The sequence below is a fragment of the Culex pipiens genome, chromosome 2, assembly GCF_016801865.2.
Source record: "Culex pipiens pallens isolate TS chromosome 2, TS_CPP_V2, whole genome shotgun sequence".
NCBI lineage: Eukaryota > Metazoa > Arthropoda > Insecta > Diptera > Culicidae > Culex > Culex pipiens.
In genome coordinates this window covers 5,280,549-5,301,317 of record NC_068938.1, presented here as the reverse complement: position 1 = coordinate 5,301,317, position 20,769 = coordinate 5,280,549, and the positions used below count along the sequence as shown (strand labels likewise).

At 36.6% G+C, this 20,769-nt stretch overlaps 2 protein-coding genes across 3 annotated transcripts in view; one reads left to right on the top strand and one right to left on the bottom strand.

Annotated features, from left to right (window-relative positions):
- LOC120417351 (beta-1,4-glucuronyltransferase 1) overlaps positions 1-20,769 on the bottom strand; it is a 128,241-nt gene that overhangs the window by 11,608 nt on the left and 95,864 nt on the right. The window contains exons 1-2 of one of the 2 annotated variants that reach the window (XM_039579364.2): positions 12,731-12,874; positions 11,919-12,590 (exon numbers count right to left, since the gene is read on the bottom strand). In XM_039579364.2, coding sequence (XP_039435298.1) covers positions 11,919-12,296 — 378 coding nt within the window. In that variant the 5' untranslated portion in view covers positions 12,297-12,590; positions 12,731-12,874. Of the gene's footprint in view, positions 1-11,918; positions 12,591-12,730; positions 12,875-20,769 lie in introns of those variants that run through there. The other variant, XM_039579355.2, reaches the window with a different exon arrangement.
- On the top strand, positions 17,248-20,121 carry LOC120417841 (uncharacterized). Its single transcript, XM_039580064.2, has one exon. It carries the CDS (start codon positions 17,510-17,512, stop codon positions 20,009-20,011), a length of 2,502 nt encoding a protein of 833 aa, XP_039435998.1. The 5' UTR covers positions 17,248-17,509; the 3' UTR covers positions 20,012-20,121.

Sequence of the window (20,769 nt, the reverse complement as noted above, 5' to 3'; positions counted from 1 at the left end):
TGGATATTGGTGAAGGCACTTTTATGGAATCGACGTACACTAGGGTGCCCAGAACATGGAACATTTTTTTAAAACTTCGCTTTACAAGCTGAATATTGTTTCTTGAGCTTTCTTAGGACCCTGGGCCAAATATGAGCAAAATTGGTCAACATTTACCCATTAATACTCGAGGGTGAAGTTTGTATGGCAAAATAGTTAAAAATGTATAAAATACTTAATTTCCTTATGGTTTTGTCTGCAAGGTGCACTACTCTCATCCAAATATTCCCAAGAGTGAGATTCTTATTGGAAATGTAATGCTCTGCAACATTGTAGAACATACCAATGCTGTAAAACTCGACCCTGAAAAATTAGCGATCTAAAATTGAAATTTTTGCATGAAAATCATTTTTTTAACCAGCTTTATTTTCTGGGCACCCTAGCGTACACGCATCTTTTGATGACCTTTACGAGCAAACAAATTCATATCAATCAGAAGAGCAGCCGCCGGAATTAATGGAGGGACGCCGCGGTGGCTTAATGGCACTTGAGTGTCCCAAAATTCTAATGAGAATAATGCTCTGCATTTTGCACTTCGATTTTTCTTCGTAATTTTGATACGTGTGTGAACTTTATCCATGCTGTAAACATGTTAAAAAATCTATTTTGAATAATTATTTTTTTCGTGATCTCCATACAATTTTGGGAGCTTCTGATTGATTTGGTGTCTTCAGTAAAGTTGTGAGTTCTGATAAGGAATTTGTAGTAAAAAAAGCACACGGAAAAGCTATTTCCCGTTATTTTCTTTTGACATTCTTACACTTTCTTTTGAAAAAAAAAAAAACAGAAAATACATATTTTTTGATATTTAAATTTTCGATGCTTCGGATGGTGTAAAATTTTAATCAGTTATCCGATCAACAAAGTTGAAAAAGGTAAATTGTGTCAAATTCAGATTTTCGATAATGCAAACATGAAAAGTTGCAAAAGTGAACATTTATTGAAGATTTTCTCATTAAAGTACCTATAACCGTAGTTAACGAAGCTAACAATTTCTATTGCAAGTTTGATTTGTCGGAAATAATATCAGATCATTTTATTAAACATTTTATCACCAGTAGAATTGCCAATCCACTTTTTTTTTTAATTTTTGATTTTTTATTTGTTCTAGAGGACTCAAAAAGACATCTTGTGAGTCATAGAAAAAAATCTGGTTAAGGAGATATGAACTTATGAAAAAAAGTGTTTTTTTTTGTCGAAAAAACGGATTATTTTTAAAATCATTTTGAAAACTGAATCGAATTTGCAATTGAAAGTACCTTACATTATTTTATGAAACCAACCGTTCTCAAGTTATAGCCACTTTTGGGTATACATTTTCGATTTCTTTTACTTTTTTTTTGCATTTAAAAAAAATCTTGAAAGAAAAGGAGCTCCAAAAAATAATGTTGAAAGACTGAGCAAATTACGAGCAATTTTCTGAGACGTTGAGATTTGAACAAAAAGTTTCTGAGAAACAGCCGAATCGATGAAAATTTGATTTTCAATCATAAAATAATTATCCTCTAATTTTCAACTGGCGTTTGAACTTTTGTGAATTTTTTTGAACTAAAAATGATTTCTTAATTTTAAAATCTAGAATAACTTCAAAAGGTCAGAAAATAGATATTTAATTTCATAATTTTAACCAAATTTGTTAAAAAATACAGTTATTTTTATAGAAAGGATCAGAAATTTCATAAAAATGCCACTTTTTAACATTGCAAATCGAACCAATAGTTTTCGAGATATCGTTTGTTGAAAATTACAGGCTTCTTTAGGTGACTCTTAGAAAAACTCATTTCCATCGATTTGAATTCTTTGTGAGGCTGTATCTCCGAAACTAATTGTCCAATTTTGAAAGTCTCAAAGAAAAATTTGCACGAAATTTTCATAGCACTGCAAACATATTTTTTCAGGGATGGTTTTCCTTCATAAAGTATTTAATAAAACGCAAAACGTGAAAAAAATCTGAAAATTATAAAATCACCAAATTTCGAGTATCCAACTCTTAATGAAAAATAGTTTAAAAAAGAAGAAGGTAATTGTTTTTAGTGTTACTATTTTATTCTGATTTAGCATGATTAGTTTCAATCTACAGTAATTTTATATTTTATAAAATTCCAATGTACAGTAAGAAATAGTTTAAAAATTATTTTGTCATTACTAAGATAGGGGAAGTTCGCATATGATTGGCAGGTTAAGGAGTCGGTCCAAACGCTATCCATTTATTTTCGCCATTTTAAATTACTTATTTTGCTAAACAATGATTCAAACTTGCTTGTTCACTTCCAACTGATCTAATATGCCAACATTACGATGGAATTACATGCTGTTTCCCCATGTAGAAAACTTATGATTGCAAAAAAATAAGCAGGTGTACCATGGCTTGTTATTTTAATTTACTTTTTTTTGTTTTGTCATATTTTTATTAGTCTAATTAATTTTTTGAGTATAATGTTTAAAAATTTGCAAAAGAAGGAAAAATATGTAAATTTTAAAGAGTACACAGCAAAACAAGTTGAATTTTGGAATGCTGGAAATTTGGAAGGTCTTTTTTGATGTTACCTAAAAATTTTGTATAAATGTGAACCTGATGAATATTCACCAGAAACTGATGAAAATTCATCATATTCTGATGTAATATTACACATTTTTTTCGACACAAAATCTGTCACCATTTCCTGATGAATATTACCATCATTTTTTTCTGTGTATTTCAAAGATGAAAAATAAAAAAAAATAACAATTTTGGACACGCAACGGCCATTCAAGAACGTCGAAACCCCCTCACGGTAGAAGGCATCAATTTCGAGATCGATTTTCTTTCCTTTGACGGTCCACCATCCGTCCGTTCGAACCGTTGTTGCGAAAGTGCGCGGCCTTTTCGGTTCCGTTCTACTAGTCAGCCACCAACCAACCATCGACCAACTAAAGCTCAGGACATGAACCATATCATTATCGAGCATGTTCGGTCCAAAAGAAGGAAAAAGCAAATTACACTTGACCACCACCAGCAATGAGGTAGTAGTGGGCCCCTTAATTGGTGAACTACATATATTTACTTTTATACATAAATTAGTATGTGTGTGGGGTCAGTCAGTGAGTGGATGAAAATAATGTTTGCGTTGAGTGGTGAGCTCCCCACTTGATACTACGGATAAATAATTGACCCATGGTTAAAGGTCAGACCGGGTTTAACCTCATTTCCATCAGCAGCGGTAGCAGTGGCAGCAGCAGCAGAGGAAAGCGAAATGAAATTGATTGTGAAAAATTAATATGAGGAAATTGGTGTGGTGATTGGGGATTGAAGCGATCGTTGCACAAATTACGATTTTATTCGAGCAATATTTGTGAAACATGATACCATGAAGTCGTGTCATAAAAGTTTTAAAATATATATTTTTTCTAAACAGTTTTAAAATTAGGTGTACAATATAAAAATAGGGTAATTCTCCGCCAACTCACACAGCAGTTACCCCGACCCCTCTTCGATTTGCGTGAAACTTTGTCCTAAGGGGTAACTTTTGTCCCTAATCACGAATCCGAGGTCCGTTTTTTGATATCTCGTGACGGAGGGGCGGTACGACCCCTTCCATTTTTGAACATGCGAAAAAAGAGGTGTTTTTCAATAATTTGCAGCCTGAAACGATGATGAGATAGAAATTTGGTGTCAAAGGGACTTTTATGTAAAATTAGACGCCCGATTTGATGGCGTACTCAGAATTCCGAAAAAACGTATTTTTCATCGAAAAAAACACCAAAAAAGGTTTAAAAATTCTCCCATTTTCCGTTACGCGACTGTAAAAAATGTTGGAACATGTCATTTTATGGGAAATTTAATGTACTTTTCGAATCTACATTGACCCAGAAGGGTCATTTTTTCATTTAGAACAAAATTTTTCATTTTAAAATTTCGTGTTTTTTCTAACTTTGCAGGGTTATTTTTTAGAGTGTTACAATGTTCTACAAAATTGTAGGGCAGACAATTACAAAAATTTTGATATATGGACATAAGGGGTTTGCTTATAAACATCACGAGTTATCGCGATTCTACGAAAAAAAGTTTTGAAAAAGTTGGTCGTCATCGATCATGGCCGTTCATGGTCACCCGGACAGACACGGACGACGAAACAAAGAGAAACGCAAAAAGTAACTTTTTCAAAACTTTTTTTCGTAAAATCGCGATAACTCGTGATGTTTATAAGCAAACCTCTTATGTCTGTATATCAAAATTTTTGTAATTGTCTGCTCTACAACTTTGTACAACATTGTAACACTCTAAAAAATAACCCTGCAAAGTTACAAAAAACACGAAATTTTAAAATGAAAAATTTTGTTCTAAATGAAAAAATGACCCTTCTGGGTCAATGTAGATTCGAAAAGTACATTAAATTTCCCATAAAATGACATGTTCCAAAAAATTTTACAGTCGAGTAACGGAAAATGGGAGAATTTTTAAAACTTTTTTAGTGTTTTTTTCGATGAAAAATACGTTTTTTCGGAATTCTGAGTACGCCATCAAATCAGGCGTCTAATTTTACATAAAAGTCCCTTTGACACCAAATTTCTATCTCATCATCGTTTCAGGCTGCAAATTATTGAAAAACACCTCTTTTTTCGCATGTTCAAAAATGGAAGGGGTCGTACCGCCCCTCCGTCACGAGATATCAAAAAACGGACCTCGGATTCGTGATCAGGGACAAAAGTTACCCCTTAGGACAAAGTTTCACGCAAATCGAAGAGGGGTCGGGGCAACTTTTCCCGATTTCGTGTGAGTTGGTAGCCCGGATAAAAAATTACCATTTGATTACCATATTGGATCATACAATGACACTTTGAGAAATGGTAACTATTTGTGAAATCGTTTTTCAATTTCCCAAAATTAAAATTTAACTATATTAAACTATTTGTGAACTGTTTGATTTAAGGTTACCTTTTGCCAAATAGTACTTAAACCATTTATTTACCATACAACAAACATTTTTTTGACGAAAATAGTACTGAGTTTTTTAGATTACCATTGCTAACCACCCTTATGCCAGATGGTTAAACCATTTGTGAGATAGTAAAAATTCATGCCAACCATATAAATACCATTTTTAAAATAGTAGTCAAACATTTTTGGAAATGGTAGTAACAATATAGTTTAAAGTTCAATTACCATATGAAAAAAAGTTTTTATATGGTACTTTTTTATGCGGGAGAGAATTACCCAATATCTTTTTTTTTATTTGATGATTTGATAATTTGCAAATTTCACCTCTTCTCTCTTTCGCGGATAAAGAAGGTCGGAAGCTAAAAAGATTTTTGCGATTATTCCACAAATTTATCAAATTTATCAAATTTATCAAATTTATCAAATTTATCAAATTTATCAAATTTATCAAATTTATCAAATTTATCAAATTTATCAAATTTATCAAATTAATCAAATTTATCAAATTTATCAAATTTATCAAATTTATCAAATTCAACAAATTTAAAAAAAAAACTCAACAAATTTTAAAAAAATCAACAAATTAAAAAAAATAACAGATTTGAAAAAAAATAATAAATTAAAAAAAAAATTAAAAAAAAAACAAATCTAAAAAAATTAACAAATTAAAAAAAAAATTAAACAAATTTAAAAAAAAATAACAAATTCAAAAAAAATTTGCAAATTAAAAAATAAACAATAAATTTAAAAACAATAACAAATTTAAAAAAATACGAATTTAATAAAAAATAACAAGTTTAACAAATTTAACTAATTTAACAAGTTCAACAAATTTATGAATGCATTTGTAATTCTTTGACCATGATTGCTTATTTAGAAAAGCTGAAAATCATGTTTTATGTTATGAACACATAAGTAAAGATGTTATATTTTTTCAAGGCCGGGTGTCGTGAATTTTAGGAAAAGTAGCAACAGAAATGACATGTTGTGTCGATTTTGGTTAGACTTATCCGATTTATCATAAACATTGAAGATCTGACAACCCAGAATTATTTGTAAGATATTTCAATTCCAAAGTATGAATGTCAATTTAAGCTAATGCCATTTCAGTTTTTAACTTTTACACGATCTGATATTTTAAATGTTACTTTATATTTCAGTCCTGTATGCCTTCTTCATCCCAATAGACGGCCTTAAAAATATGTTTTTTTTTTAACTTCCCATAATTGTATTCAGAGTTGCCAGATCTTAATGTCTTCGGACTTTATTCTGAGTGGAATTGCCTAATTTACTTATAACTTATTTTTTTACTTTTAAAAGCTCAAATCTTGATATGTTTTATGTAGCTAAATTAGAATGCCCTTTAAGATGTTTTTTTTTTGTCTAATTGTTCATTTTTTCTAACAGGGTTGCCAGATCTTGAACTCTTGATACTCAATAGACTTTAGTTGTCAAATATTCAACTTTTGTTTTTGTTATGCCTTCCTCACCTTACTGGATTGTTTATTGCAGCTCTCATTTAATTAATTTCTTTACAGTTGAAAAAGGGTCAACATTCTCTTCAATAAGCGGAAGCTCTTCGTTCAAGTTGGCCATTCCATTCCAACTTATCTTGTCAACAAGAGACTACATGTTGAATGCACCCCAAGAACATGGAAACCGCTAAGCGCAAAACTCGCTGCTTTCATCAAAAGTACTAATTATAATTCTGGGAGATTCCCCGAACTTTTGGTGACACTTGCTGGTGGTCCGCGGGTCCGTTACGGCCAGGTGAACAACTCTCACAGATTATACGCAACGGTGGCGATTGTGGGGGGCCAAGGTGAAGAATTGCCGGACAAATATTTAACCAACATTAATTCGGGGAGGTACCAACAGAGCAAAAAAAGTCTCCAATTATGCACGGCAGCAGTGCAATTTGGCAAAATGTTTCGCGACTTCCTGGAAGTCGCACAAACAGAGACACTTTTTTTCTCGCTTTTCAGACGCAAAAATAACAGATTTTTTGCCCATTTTAGTTCGTTGAGTTCAAGTACCTCCCCCCATTCCCACCCCAACTCTTGCAAGTTGAAATATTTGGTTAGCGCTTCCGCTGTCTTCCAGAGTCATCCGCCAAAGTGCAGGCCACTGCCAGTGCCAGGTGAATATTAATGATTGCTCTTGTCCATCCCGCCGCCATCCATTCGTCACACACCAGACTTTTGCGGAATTACTTAGCATTCGTCGTCGTCGCCGGGATTTGAGTGCGGACGACCTCAATCTTCTCTCTTCTTGGCTGGTTACGGAACATGAAGGGATGCAAATTGGACGCACTTGGCAACACTGCACTTTTCGAATGACATCAGGAGAGAGAGCTTGTGAATATTTGATAAAGTAAAAAAAAATGGGAAGACAACCTTAACAGGAACGTGACTGTTGAGTTTTGATGTGCATGAGACGATTAAAAGAAATAAACGACCACTTTGCGAAATATAGTGACTTGATGATTTGATTTAAATTTCGGCTGTTTGATCATGAGTTTGAGAATTGATGGGTGTGATGAAAACGTCGTCCATTATATGATCAATTTGGCACTTATGAGCTGGCTTAAACGATACTGAACCTGCAATGTTAAATTCATTCATAAAATTATATTGTAGCCCATTGTTTTGTATTCACTAATAAACAGCAACAAAGTCAACAAAATTGAAAGCCACCGAATGATAAAACATTGCCGAATTGTCAAAGGTAAACTTGTTGAAAATTGAACGAGCTTTCCGGTAAACATGTTTTCGAGACTAAAAAAATCAAGGACTTTCATTGAGAAAATCATGTCACTTTTTAAGTATCCAAAAAATCCTATTCATCAATATTCACATGATAACAGTTAATAAACTAATGAAACTTTTCAAGCTTGTTTATAGAAAATTACGTTTTTGAGGCAATTTGAAAAAAAAAAATCAAAACTCAATATAATTTCAAGCCATTCCGTTTGTATTTGATTCGAATTATACATTTTCTAAAAAACCTATCAATGTCACCCCGGATAACGGAACATCAAATATTCTACTGCGCTTTTTTATCCGTTTAATATTGATGAGTAGGGTTAGTGATTTTTCACGATTTCGCGGACACCGTGAAATTCGTGAAATTTTTCAATGTGCTCGTATCAAGTCCTTAAAATAACAACATAATAGATATTTCATCTAGAAAGACTTTTTAGGAAAATTTTAATGGTTTTCTACTGAAAAGTGTGATATTTACTATTTGAAGAATTGTTTGCAAAACAAATATTAACATAAAATTGCTAACACTTTAATGATGTTAACAAAAATCAGTCAAAGTTAAAGCATGATTTCCGTTTTCTTGACTTCTTTTTTTTTAAAGGTATAATTTTAAATGAAAGTTTTTTTGTTTTTCTAGATAAAACGTAGAGTATTTTCAAACTTTAAAATCATATTTTAAGAACATTTCAGACTTTTTTTCTGAGTCCTGCTAAATTTTTACAATACTTGAATATTTAGGTGGATGGTGGATAGTTCTCAAGGAAGCTAAAAAATACCACTTTATTTTGTTTTCTGCACTGATATTGAATAATATTTTGAAGATAGAATTATTTTTGCCTTTTATTTTTAATTTAGTGAGTGAGATGAAAACCACGAAAAATATTTTTACCGTGCAAAATGTCGCAAAAAAGTTATTTTTATCATTTGGCTAGAAAAGATTGTTAAATTATGCTCTAATTTGAAATTCAGTAAAATAAAAAAACATAAAATAGATGCAAATGAGCAACAACTTTGTAGCTTTTTAGCTGAATAGAAAAAAAAAACAGTTCAATAAATGAATACAAATATCCTACAATTCGTTTCAGAATAAAATATATATTGTGCCCATCCATAAACCACGCGAAACTTTTTTGGAAATAAGGAAACCATTTTCTGTGTTGCGTTCAAATTTAGCGAAGATTTTTTAAACTCTTTTTGAAACATTACATGTGATGAAGCTAAAAAAGTAGTTTCTGTAATTTTAGAATAAGATTTTCTGAAATACTTTTAACAATTTTCACGTTCCGTGAAATTTCCGTGAAAATTGGTATTTTAAAATTAAGATCCCCGTGAAATTTGCAATTTTTGAGCGTGAAAAATCACTAAGCCTATTGATGAGGAAATAAATACCATTCAAAATTTAAAATTTTGGGTTACATTTTGAATGAAAATAAATACTAGAATGCAAGGCTGTTAACGATAAAATTATCGAGGGGACAATATCGATAACCTACCTTTATCATTTTTTTTTTCGAAAATTCAATGGGTAAGTATCGAAGTATGAAACAAAACAAATATAAAACGAAGACAAATTTTGTATGCATTTTCAATTTACATATTTTTTTGTAAAATACTAAAATTTTCACAGATAACTATATTTTTTAAAATAAGTTTTAGTATGGGTATCAAACGAAGTGAAACTTTGTTTGTAGTAAAGAAATATTGTTTTATTAGAGTGTTTGTAAAATAATGTTTTATTAGAGTGTTTGTAAAATACTAAAATTTTCACAAAATACCGTTTTTTTTTAAATACTAAATTTTCATAATTTGCATTATGGGCATCAAACGAAATAAAATTTTGTATAACTATTCATTTTATTAGAGTTTTGTTTTTAAAATGCTACAATTTTCACAAAATAACATATTATTCAAAATACTAATAATTTAACTTGAAAAACAGTATTTCTAAAGCGTAGTATTTAGTAAAAGTTAAGTAATTTTTGAAAAAAAAAAGAATTAAGTTAAAATACATGCAAATTTTTTCTTCGTAAAAATAATGAGTGTTTTTCGAAAAAGTACGGTAATTTGTTTAAATTTGAGTTTTCTACAAAAAAAAAAATGCGTCGCATATTGCATGCATATAAATGATGTAAATTTGATTATCTTCGAAAAAAATACGGTATTTTGTGAAAATTGTAGTAATTTACATTAAAAAAAATTCAAAAAATTAAAAACTTTCCCACGTTTAAAATTATGAAAATTTTAATATTTTCCTAATATACGGTATTTTGAGATTTTTTTTTAAAAATATTTATACCTTGAAAATAACAACATTATTAAAAAATATATTCTAAGTGAAAGTTAAGTCAACTTTTAAAAGATTAAAAAATGAGTTATCGTCCGTTATCGTCGATAATATTATCGCCAATAGAATTATCGAAATAACGAAAATCTATAGTTAGCGTTATTTCGATAACGATAATCTAATAGTTATCGTTATTTCGTTATCGTCCCGATAACCATTATTGTTATCGTTAGATGCTAATATTATTGAGTTATCGATTTACAACCTGACTAGATTGATACTAAGATGTACACATTTCATTAGAGAGAATAAAAATATACTTGAAATAATTATCAGTACAGTCGACTTTCTGGTTGTCAATATCCAAGGGACCGTCGAGGAAGAGAAGCTTCAGTTTACAGAACGATGCAAAATGAAGACTCGATTGAAATTTGTTTTTTTTTTTTGCTAACCAGCTATGGGAGAGAATCATGGCAACGTCCAGTAAACAAAAACAAATAAATGTCAAACACCCTTCAAAGCTTCGTTTCTCGAAGAAAAGTGTCTATGCAAGCCATGAGAAAGTGAAATTATTGACAACCGGAAAAGATGTTTAAAGCAAATTGAACCCAAGGGACCGTCGAGGAAGAGATTCTTTAAGCAAGAGAAAATATCGAGGAATAAAGACAACCGAAGTATGCAGTTTGAAGGGACTGAGAAATTCATCGGTTCATGGGACAATATTCATATCGAGAAGATCGACAGCCAGAGAGTCGACCGTAATTCTAATAATATTACACACTTAGATTTTTTACCGAATTCGGTAGTTGAAAAATTGGTAAAGTTTAGATCGGTAAACCATCTGTCAAAATGAACAAAATTTTATCGATTCGGTAAAAAAAATCTAAATGCGTACATGTAAAATGTAATGTTATGTAATGTTAAACTATTTTTATTACAAATTTTGGAAGTTTACCTTGGAAATAAAAATTAAGTTATTTTTTTAATGAAATTTGTCAATTTTTAATGGTTCTCCAATTTTACGCAAATGGACCTACGTTTTATTTCCCCATCCGATAGAAGACGTGGTCAGGCAAATGTCGTCTCGAAAAATGCCACCGGCTCCGTCTGAGATTGAACCCAGGCCTTACTGGGGTGAGGCTACCACGCTAACCACTACAGCACCGGATATCTGTGGTTTATAAGTTCATAGTAACCTCAACGTCAAATGTATTTAAATTTGCTAAAAGGAAATTCTTGAATTACGGGTTTTCATCAATTGCACAAGGTGTTAAACATTTTTTGGAACAATTTGACTTGATATTTCTGAAATGCAATGAAATTTAAAATATTGTATTTTTACAGTATTTTGAGCGTGTTTTGAAAAAAGAAGTTACAGCCTAGACTCGATTATCCTAAGTTAAAAAATCTGATTATCAAATAAAAAAACAACATGTTTAAATATTCTTTATTTTCCTACTTTCATCATCAAATTATTAGTCAAATTTGAATGGTTAATTGTTAAATTACCAATTGAATAATCTCAATATCCATTCACCAATATTTGGCCAGCATCGTGCATCACATGAACTTTGAAAAATATTTGCAACGGCCAAATAAAATCTTGTAAAAATCAGTAATAACAGGTGACTTCCAGATCCAATTTTTTCTAGTTGAAAATTCCTTCAATCAATCTGTTAATTTTGATAGAATTTTCATGAAAAATAATTTTCATCACTTAAATGTGAAGCAAACACTTGAAAAATGCCATGAATAACTAATTCATCTCGAATCACTTTTTCTCCGGCACGTTCCCAACCTTCATCTTAATCACACAAACCACACACTCACAATTCACCTTCTTCGTCATCGTCGTCGTCCCATCACGTCCATCCCACAAAATCAGAAAAAAAAGATAGCAAGCAAAACTTACCCCATTTTCCTGAATTTTTAATACTAAACTCCCGTGTCCTTGCTGCTGAGACTGTGCCTGCTGCTGCAGCATCATCTGCTCCTGCTCCTGCTGTTCCTGCTCCTGCTGCCGCAACTGCTGGGCCAGGTGGGCCGGAATGTGCGTCCGGTACTGGAGCTGACCCTGGCCGGCGGTCCTCGCATCCGCCTTCATCATGCCCTCCTCCGAGATGATGTAGGCCGGGCCGAGGGCAAAGTTCCCCCCGCCAATCAGCAGATGGCTGCAGAGGTACAGCAGGACGGCCACGTTGATCAGGATGCTGCACCGCAGCAGCCAGTTCCTCCGGGTCAGCATTCTGGTGGCCAGCTTAAGCTTCGGAATGTCCACGAGCTGTTTCATACAAAGCTTGAGCGCCGATTTGCTCGATTTTTCCTTTCAGTCGATTTTGGTTAGTATTTTAGTGTTTTGGTAGATTTGTGCTGCTTTTGACGAATTTATCTCTCTCTCTCCGTGTGTAAAAGTGGTCCAATCTGGTAGCAATTCTGTCCCATTTACGTCATCGTGTTGCGTGATTTGATCTCTCCTCTACAACTGCCTCTGGCACTACTTCTAGTGTTGATCGAACTCGTGGTCGGCATAGAAAGGACTGCTCGCCTTAAACTCTGTATAGTCAATCCGGAATGGTGATCAAATCTGTGAACGAAAAAAAAGGAGAATCGGTCAAGAATTAGAATAATGACTCAATCGTGACTGGTCTTGTTTTATTTAACAGCATCCGCTTCTTTTTTTTCTCTCTATATTCTCTGACAGACTGAAAATGAAATCAAACGAACCTAATCAAATTAGGGAATAAATTCTCACGCCACAGGTCCAAGCACCGAAAAAAACGCTCGTTGAATGAATCAACAGCAGTGATGGCACTGGCTGCCATCCGGCCGGTATTAGACTACAATCTGCCACTTCAAAATCGAGCTCGTTACTGAACGTGAAACTGCGATGGCAAAGGCACAAGTGATTCTGGAGTGGCTTTCGATGCGTTGTGCGGTGGGATGGAAGGAGGTTTTTTGAATATTAAATATGATGATCATAAATTTTGTATCAAAATAAATAGTCACTGAATTCAGAATTTTTAGACTTGTCAACTTCATTTGCTTAAAAATAATTCGAAACGAAAAAACGAAACTATTGGCACTACGCCCCCCGGGGCATGGCCTTCCCCTCTAACGTGGGATTTCTGCTCCAGCGCCTCTGACGAGACAGGAGAAACCGGGACCGACGTTTTACTTCACCATCCGATAGAAGCTCAGTGGATAAGGCGGGAATCGAACCCGCGTCTCATAGCATCATCGGGATCGGCAGCCGAAGCCGCTACCCCTGCGCCGCGAGACCCAAATAATTCATAACTCTTCAAAATTATTTTTGTGTAGTGCAATGTTGTCACTCAAATATTAGTCATCACATAACGTCAAAGTTTTATTTTTAACTGTTGATATCTGAAACGAACGATTCTGGGGAATTTTTAAATGGCTACTTTTATCACTCCTCACAAAATGCTTATATTGTTCCTATTTCATATATTTTAAATGGCTGTTAACGTTGAAAATATCAACCTAATATATTGATGGTTTATTTAAATTAATTTAAGTACAATAATTATGCAGGAATATAAAAAAAAATCTTTTATTTTATTCATATGTATTTGAATCCAAAAAAAATCTATAGAATTTAAAGAAATATTTCCAATCCGTGTGCAAACAAACGATTTCAAATAACTGAGCAATTCTCTGAAAATTCCGACAAAGATTTTTTTTGTTGTTGTTAGTTCGTCCATACTAGTTTTCAAACAATTTTGAAAGCAAAAAAAAGTTTTAGTGAAAAAAGTTGATTTTTTGTCGCTCTCGTAATTTTTTTTTTTATTTTCAAAAAATCAAATCTCGGAAACGTACGATTCAACATCGCCAATTTTTTTGAATGTTTTGAGAAATTTTCCGAGAAATCCGATAAAAATATTTTCCGACATAGTCTATGGTCTCTATGGTCCAAACACGGCCAAAACGCCATTTTAAGTTTTCATACAACTTTCTCTGAAAGTTAAGCTAAATTTTTAAAACATCTTACTATTTTTCCCAAATCGCCAATTTAATCACCTTTCTTTTGCGTCTAAGACAGCTAAAATCGGATGAAATGGCGCGGAGATATGATTTCTTTGAAAAAAGTGTTTTTTGCGTAAAATTACGAGAATTGCCATTTTTCGAACCACCCTAGCACGATGTAGGTCACGCTAATGGCCAAACAAAAAAATACGGGTTGAATTATTTTGGCCAAAGAACCCCCAGACATTTTTTTAGGCTCTTTTCAAATGGAATTGCTGTATTACAAACTGCAGTCAAAATGTTTTTGGCTAATATTTCTATTTTTTCCACAAAACATTTTTTTTAAGAATTCATACTATGCGGCAACATTTTTTGGCGTACATTTCTATGGCTGAAAAGTTGAGGGGTTTTGTCTCTAAAACACATTCCAATAATAAAAAATGAGGATATTGGAAAATTAAATTTTTCACAAAAAAAAATTACTTAATAATCGCCAACATAAATTTCTCCTTGCACCTATGAAAGACACCACATCGATCAAAAAAATCCTTTAAAAGATACAGATTTTCGAATATATACTTATTATTTTCAAATGGAGGTTTGTATGGGTAGATCAATGACACAAAATGACTTTTTTTTTGTTATATGGAATCGAAAAATTTACTCTCAAAAAAAATTAACTCATTTTTTAATTCGATTTTTAAATAAAAATAAATGCGCAAAAAAACTGTGTATTTTTTAAAAATCTCAAAAATTGGCACAAGTTTTTCAAAAGATTAATTTAACAGTGCTGCAAAATTTTCAAAAAAAAATCATGATTTTTGAAAAATATGGAAAAACTAATAATTTACTTTTTTGATATCTTGCCCCGGTTTCGATTTATATCCATCAAAAAATTGTTTTTTTGCTGATAATGTGATATGCTTGATCATCTATACCGAGTATGCGAATATAAATATTTTCAAAATTTTCAAGTTAACCCTGCCATTTGATGTAATAAAAAAATAAGTGTTTAACACCACAACTCCCAAGCAAGCTCCCAGATTATTTTATGGAAGATCTGTATTTTCATGAAAATAAATCTGTATTTTATCTGTATCATGTCAAATTCGTAGCAATACAAGACATTTCTAAAAACTCAACAGCAGATTTAAGCTTTCTAGTGATATTAAAAAATAATTCAATTACTAAATTGTTAATTTTTTTTTAAATATAATCAATTTTAAAAAATCTGTGTATACATATTTTTGTGATTTTTGGGATCGAAAAATCTGTAAAATACAGATTTATCTGTATATCTGGCATGGCTGCTCCCAGGCTCGGAACGGAAATTCCCCTTTTTCTCGAGCTTGGGAGTTCAGGTGTTAAAAGGACTTTTCAAATGTTGGGATTGATTTGAAAAACTTGAAAATATTTTCATCCGAGAGATCGGAAAGTATTACAATACTTTCTTTATTATCGTCACTTAAAAATTTTAGGTTATTTTTTCTGAGGCTGAACCTACGCAACCATTGATCTAATCTTCAATATTTTTGAAGCCAAATTATAGGAAAATAATTAATTGTAAAGGTAGAACAAGTCACGGTTTTTTAACAAAACACAAATTTAGATGACTATACCTTGAAAATGGTGCACAATATCGAATTTCAGGTATTATTTTTTGTAATGCGAATTAAAACATTGAAATTTTTTTTGATTTTTTTTTTAATTGGTAACACTACCAAGTGAATGTTTAACAACTTGTCCAATAGCTAAAAATATTACATTTTTAATCATATGAAACATTTCTAAAAATAAGATCTGTTTAAAACATTATTTTTTTTCAACATAATTTTTGTATAAAAAGTCGAATTAAAAAACAGGCATTATTTTTAGATTTGAAATATATTATTCTGAGGAATTCTAAGCAATTCCTACATTTTTACGAACACAAAATTAAATCAAATTGAAAAACCATTCTTAAGATACAGGTTTTTGGATATTTTAAAAAGCCTCTTAGCCTGTATGTCTTCTTTGGTTTATTCAAATCAAAAAATACAAAAATTTAAAATTGTTCGAGCCTGAATCTGTCAGCTCGAAGAAATTTTTGGTTTTGATTTGGCAGCACTGCGCTTGCTGCGACCAAAACGAGAAAGAAGTTGGCAACCCAGTCTGCGTCGTTGCCAACAACGAGAAAAACGCGCGCAACGACGTGCGCGCGGCTAGCAACAGCGCGTCGACGACGACGCCCGAAGAGAAGAAGAACAGCGCACCGTTGACGACGGCCTTAGCGAGAGAGAGAGAGAGAAAGAGAGGGAGAACGAACGGCGCACGAAGACGTTCATGAAGGATTTTGGCGCGCAACGGAGATCAGCGAGCAGAAGTGAGCGCGTCGAGACAAGTCTATCGCAAGCAGCCGAACCGGTCGGACGTCAAGTCGAGCGCGTCGCGATCGTCGGAAGAACGCTAGAAAACATCTTTTACCTAGTTAATTTTAGTAATAAATAGAAATTAGTGAAGAGAAATCTAGTGTTTTGTTTGCTTGCGAAATTTCCGATCCTCCCAAAACCGGTTCCCCAAGTCCGCCGGCAGTTAAGTGCAAAATCTACAGTCCGCTCCGAACATGGTCCAAACGAGCCGGATCTGGTGAACCGGGAGTGTGGAGACAGTGCAAGGCGGAGGGTCGTTTTTATCGCGGCAAGTGGGCACAAGGCCCAGAGTGGAAAAAGACGCCGCGAAGAAAGTGGAAAAGGACGCCATCTTGGCTGAAAAAATGAGCCTGTGAAAAAAGACGCCATTTTGGAAAAAAGTGCCCAGCGCAAAAGTGCGACGCCATTTCGGAAACGTCCAGAATGCGTCCGAAGAAAGAGTGAAAAAGTGCTAAGCGACGCCATCTTGTATGCGTCCAGAATCTTCTCAAGCCGGAAGTAATTCCGGACAGAAGAATCGAGAAGTGAAGTTCCGGCCAAGAGGACACAAAGTTCCCCCAAGTACCGTGATTTCAGACTTGGCTGATTTCCGTGCTTGGTTCGGACACTGGGTCCGATCGTTGGTGTCCCTCTTGTGCCGGAAACTGCCATAAAGTGCCTGCAATAACTCCCGGGAGCGGCGCTGAGCAAGGACGCGTCGACTCCAGAGAAGAAGAAGCGGAAGTTGCAGGCAGAGTCGGAAGAAGCTTTCGGGAATTGGTCCTGTAAGGAACGAAAACCTTCTTCGAACTTGGTCCGGAAGTGAAGACGCTCGAAGTGAGAAGACTTCCGCGAAAGTGGTTCCGGAAAACGCGAAGAACGTTCTGGAAAGTGGTTCCGGATGTTAGACGCAAAGTGAAGTGAAAGCGAACGGTTCCAGCAGCCGTTCCGAGCTCAGTGCACCGCCACTGTAGCATCGGTGGCCAAAGCGCTTCGCCCGAGGAAGTCACCGGATAGGCTAGTGAACTCGGAGAAGGCGGCCACACCGAAGAAGAAGACCGGCGGCAAGTGCGGTCACTAAGTGCACTGAGTGATCCCCTGCGGAGCGAGCAGTGTAAAGGAGCTGGCGGAGATGGAGCGGTTCAACGACGTCGTCCACCAGCGGGAGCTGGCTCAAGGTAAGCTCACCACTATTCTTGACAGCTTGGAAGATGCCACGACGCTCACATGGGCAGCGTTGAAGACGTGCCAGAAGGAGGTAGAAGCCGCGTACGATGCGTACCACACGGCGTACGGGCAGATCCTTGGCATGGTTCCGTCAACATCACGGGACGAGCAAGATGCCCTCTACGACGCCTTCGACGACCTGCACACAGAGGTCCTGACGGTCATCGAAGAGAAGCTGCTAGAAGTAGGCCAGCCCACACGACGAAGAATCGCGTACACGCCTGGTGTACCACAATGGGTGGACGAGACAACGAACCCAACAACCGCTAAGATCGTCGGATGCGCCAACGAGACGACCATCGACGAACCCCCGAAGCGTTCCGGGAAGCTGCTGGCAGAGCAGCTGGACACGGAAGATCGGGTACGACCGGAGTTTACCATCCCGCATGGTGAACGTTCCAAGAACACCACCAAGATCAAGAAGCCCAAGGTCATCGAGAAGATCAAGACCGCTGACGAGAAGGACTCGTCACAACCCACCAAGAAGACATCCGGACAGAACGCAACGGATGATCCGGGTCAGCAGAAGATGGTCTTGACCGCCGGAAGTGAGCCGGCACAGAAGTGGGACGTGTGCGGACTAGGCCAGCACAAGAGCTGGAAGTGTCCGCAGTCCCTGGAGATGGCAGTCCCCCAGCGGCTGATCAAGGTTAAGGAGAAGCAGCTCTGCTTCAACTGCCTCCGGACGGGACATACCTCAGCGCAGTGTGTGTCCACCGGAGTGTGCGCGACGTGCAAGAAGCGGCACAACACCCTGCTGCACGCCGAGTACCGGAAAACCCCAAAGCAACCAACAACACAAACGAAGGTGGAGCAACCTGGTGCTCCACAACAAGCCGAAACGGATCAAGTGACGCCAGAGGCCAGCTCCTCTGGACAACTAGCGCCGGACGCGCTGTCAGCCATCGCGGACTTTCGAAACGAACCCTGCAGCCCAAACCCTTGCCGTGGTTTATTGATCACAAGTAAGTTCGACACACACTTGATCAAGGACACTCTGGACAGACACAACGCGAACGAGTTGGCTGACGTGGAGCAGATGCAGCCACGTTCCAACACCTCGGTGATTCCTGCGGGAGTCCAACTCGTCGACAGAGCCAACTTGGTGGCTTTGCACGAAGCGAGGCTCTGCCAGGACACAGACGGCACAACAGGAAGCAGCGAAGCACGCGGAGAAGCGGTTAGGGCTCAAGCCACGACGTTTGAGGTCGAACCAGAGTTGAACAAGGACATCGAAGATCGCGGAGTTGGTGAAACCTACAAGGAAACAAGTTTAGTGAGTGGTCAAACAGCACAAGGAAGGTTTTACCTGCTGTTCCAGGCGATGCTACAAACATCGAAGATAACGCTGGCTTTCCAAGTCGAGCGTTTCCAAGGAGGAGAGACAAGGTGCAGCGCCCGGCTGCAATCAACGCTCTTGACGGCGGCGCGTACAAGTACGCCGCACAAGGCTGCTGCAGTTGGCACACAGCTGAGGTTTGATGAGCGTTCAAAGCATCGAGCAACTGCAGCACCAGTGATTATGAAGAAGACGAAGAGTGGCTATGGAAGAACCCACCCATACCAGCGGTCGGTGTGCGCCGACCCACTGACGAAAAGGACATTTGGAGCCGCTGGAGATGGTCCAGGTGGAAACAGAAAAAAATGCCGGTTTCCGACAATCGGCTTGCAACAGGAGGTACTGAAGATCATCTCTCGAGTCGTTCAGTACGAGGAATCTGAAAGGCAGCCCCAGCGACTGCTACGCAACAGGACCTGTAAGTACGACATGAAGCTAAGCATTTTTGGAAACAAGATGAAACAGGTCCGCATCAGGTTGCGGAACCGAAAGCCCCCCGAAGTAATTGATCGGAACTTGCCTGGATCTGGTCAACGAACGAAGATCGGAACTCCGACCAACACTGGACGGCAGAAGTCCGAGATCTGGATCACTTGGAGAACACTTGCAGTTTTCCGCGGGTGGAGGATGTTCGAGCCTGAATCTGTCAGCTCGAAGAAATTTTTGGTTTTGATTTGGCAGCACTGCGCTTGCTGCGACCAAAACGAGAAAGAAGTTGGCAACCCAGTCTGCGTCGTTGCCAACAACGAGAAAAACGCGCGCAACGACGTGCGCGCGGCTAGCAACAGCGCGTCGACGACGACGCCCGAAGAGAAGAAGAACAGCGCACCGTTGACGACGGCCTTAGCGAGAGAGAGAGAGAGAGAGAAAGAGAGGGAGAACGAACGGCGCACGAAGACGTTCATGAAGGATTTTGGCGCGCAACGGAGATCAGCGAGCAGAAGTGAGCGCGTCGAGACAAGTCTATCGCAAGCAGCCGAACCGGTCGGACGTCAAGTCGAGCGCGTCGCGATCGTCGGAAGAACGCTAGAAAACATCTTTTACCTAGTTAATTTTAGTAATAAATAGAAATTAGTGAAGAGAAATCTAGTGTTTTGTTTGCTTGCGAAATTTCCGATCCTCCCAAAACCGGTTCCCCAAGTCCGCCGGCAGTTAAGTGCAAAATCTACAGTCCGCTCCGAACAAAATTGGTTGTACGAAGTTTCATAGAATTGCTCCGCTATTTGGAAGGCTATGTGCCAAACTTGAAATCAATCGATAGTTTATACTAGCAAATGATGAAAAATGATTTTGATTACGATTAGAAGACTACTACAAGTCAAGACTTAAATTTTAACAAATTATATTAAGTTTGAAATATTGTTTGAAAACAATATTAATTCTTCTTACATTCTATGGGTTTTTTTTTTGAGAAAAATCTCCCCATTCAACCACCGCCATCTTCTTCCCCGCTCGTCAAGTGAGTGCGAGTTGTTATCTTTCGGCTCTCAGGTTAGAGCAGGTAATCCCCAAAACCTCAAAAGCCACCCAGCGACGACGACGACTGTCGGCGGTGACGCGAACGATGAGGAACGATTTAATCGTGATAAAAAGATGATTCACTCAATTATCACGCGAGCAAAAAACACAAAAAAAAAACGAGCAGGCCACGAAGAATCTTACCCAAACCAGGTTGGTCGGTTGGTAGCAGAGTGTTTGACGCGCTGAGAGTGAACAAGTGAGGAGAGAGACTTCAATGCCGGTGGAGGAAGGGTGAGAGAGGGATGAGAGCAGACAACAACAGAAAAACCCGCGACGATATTTTCGATGATTCGACATGTACAGTG

What these genes read in the sequence shown, in the direction of transcription:
- LOC120417841 (XM_039580064.2), top strand. Translation starts at nt 17,510, where the DNA reads ATGGAGCGGTTCAACGACGTCGTCCACCAGCGGGAGCTGGCTCAAGGT.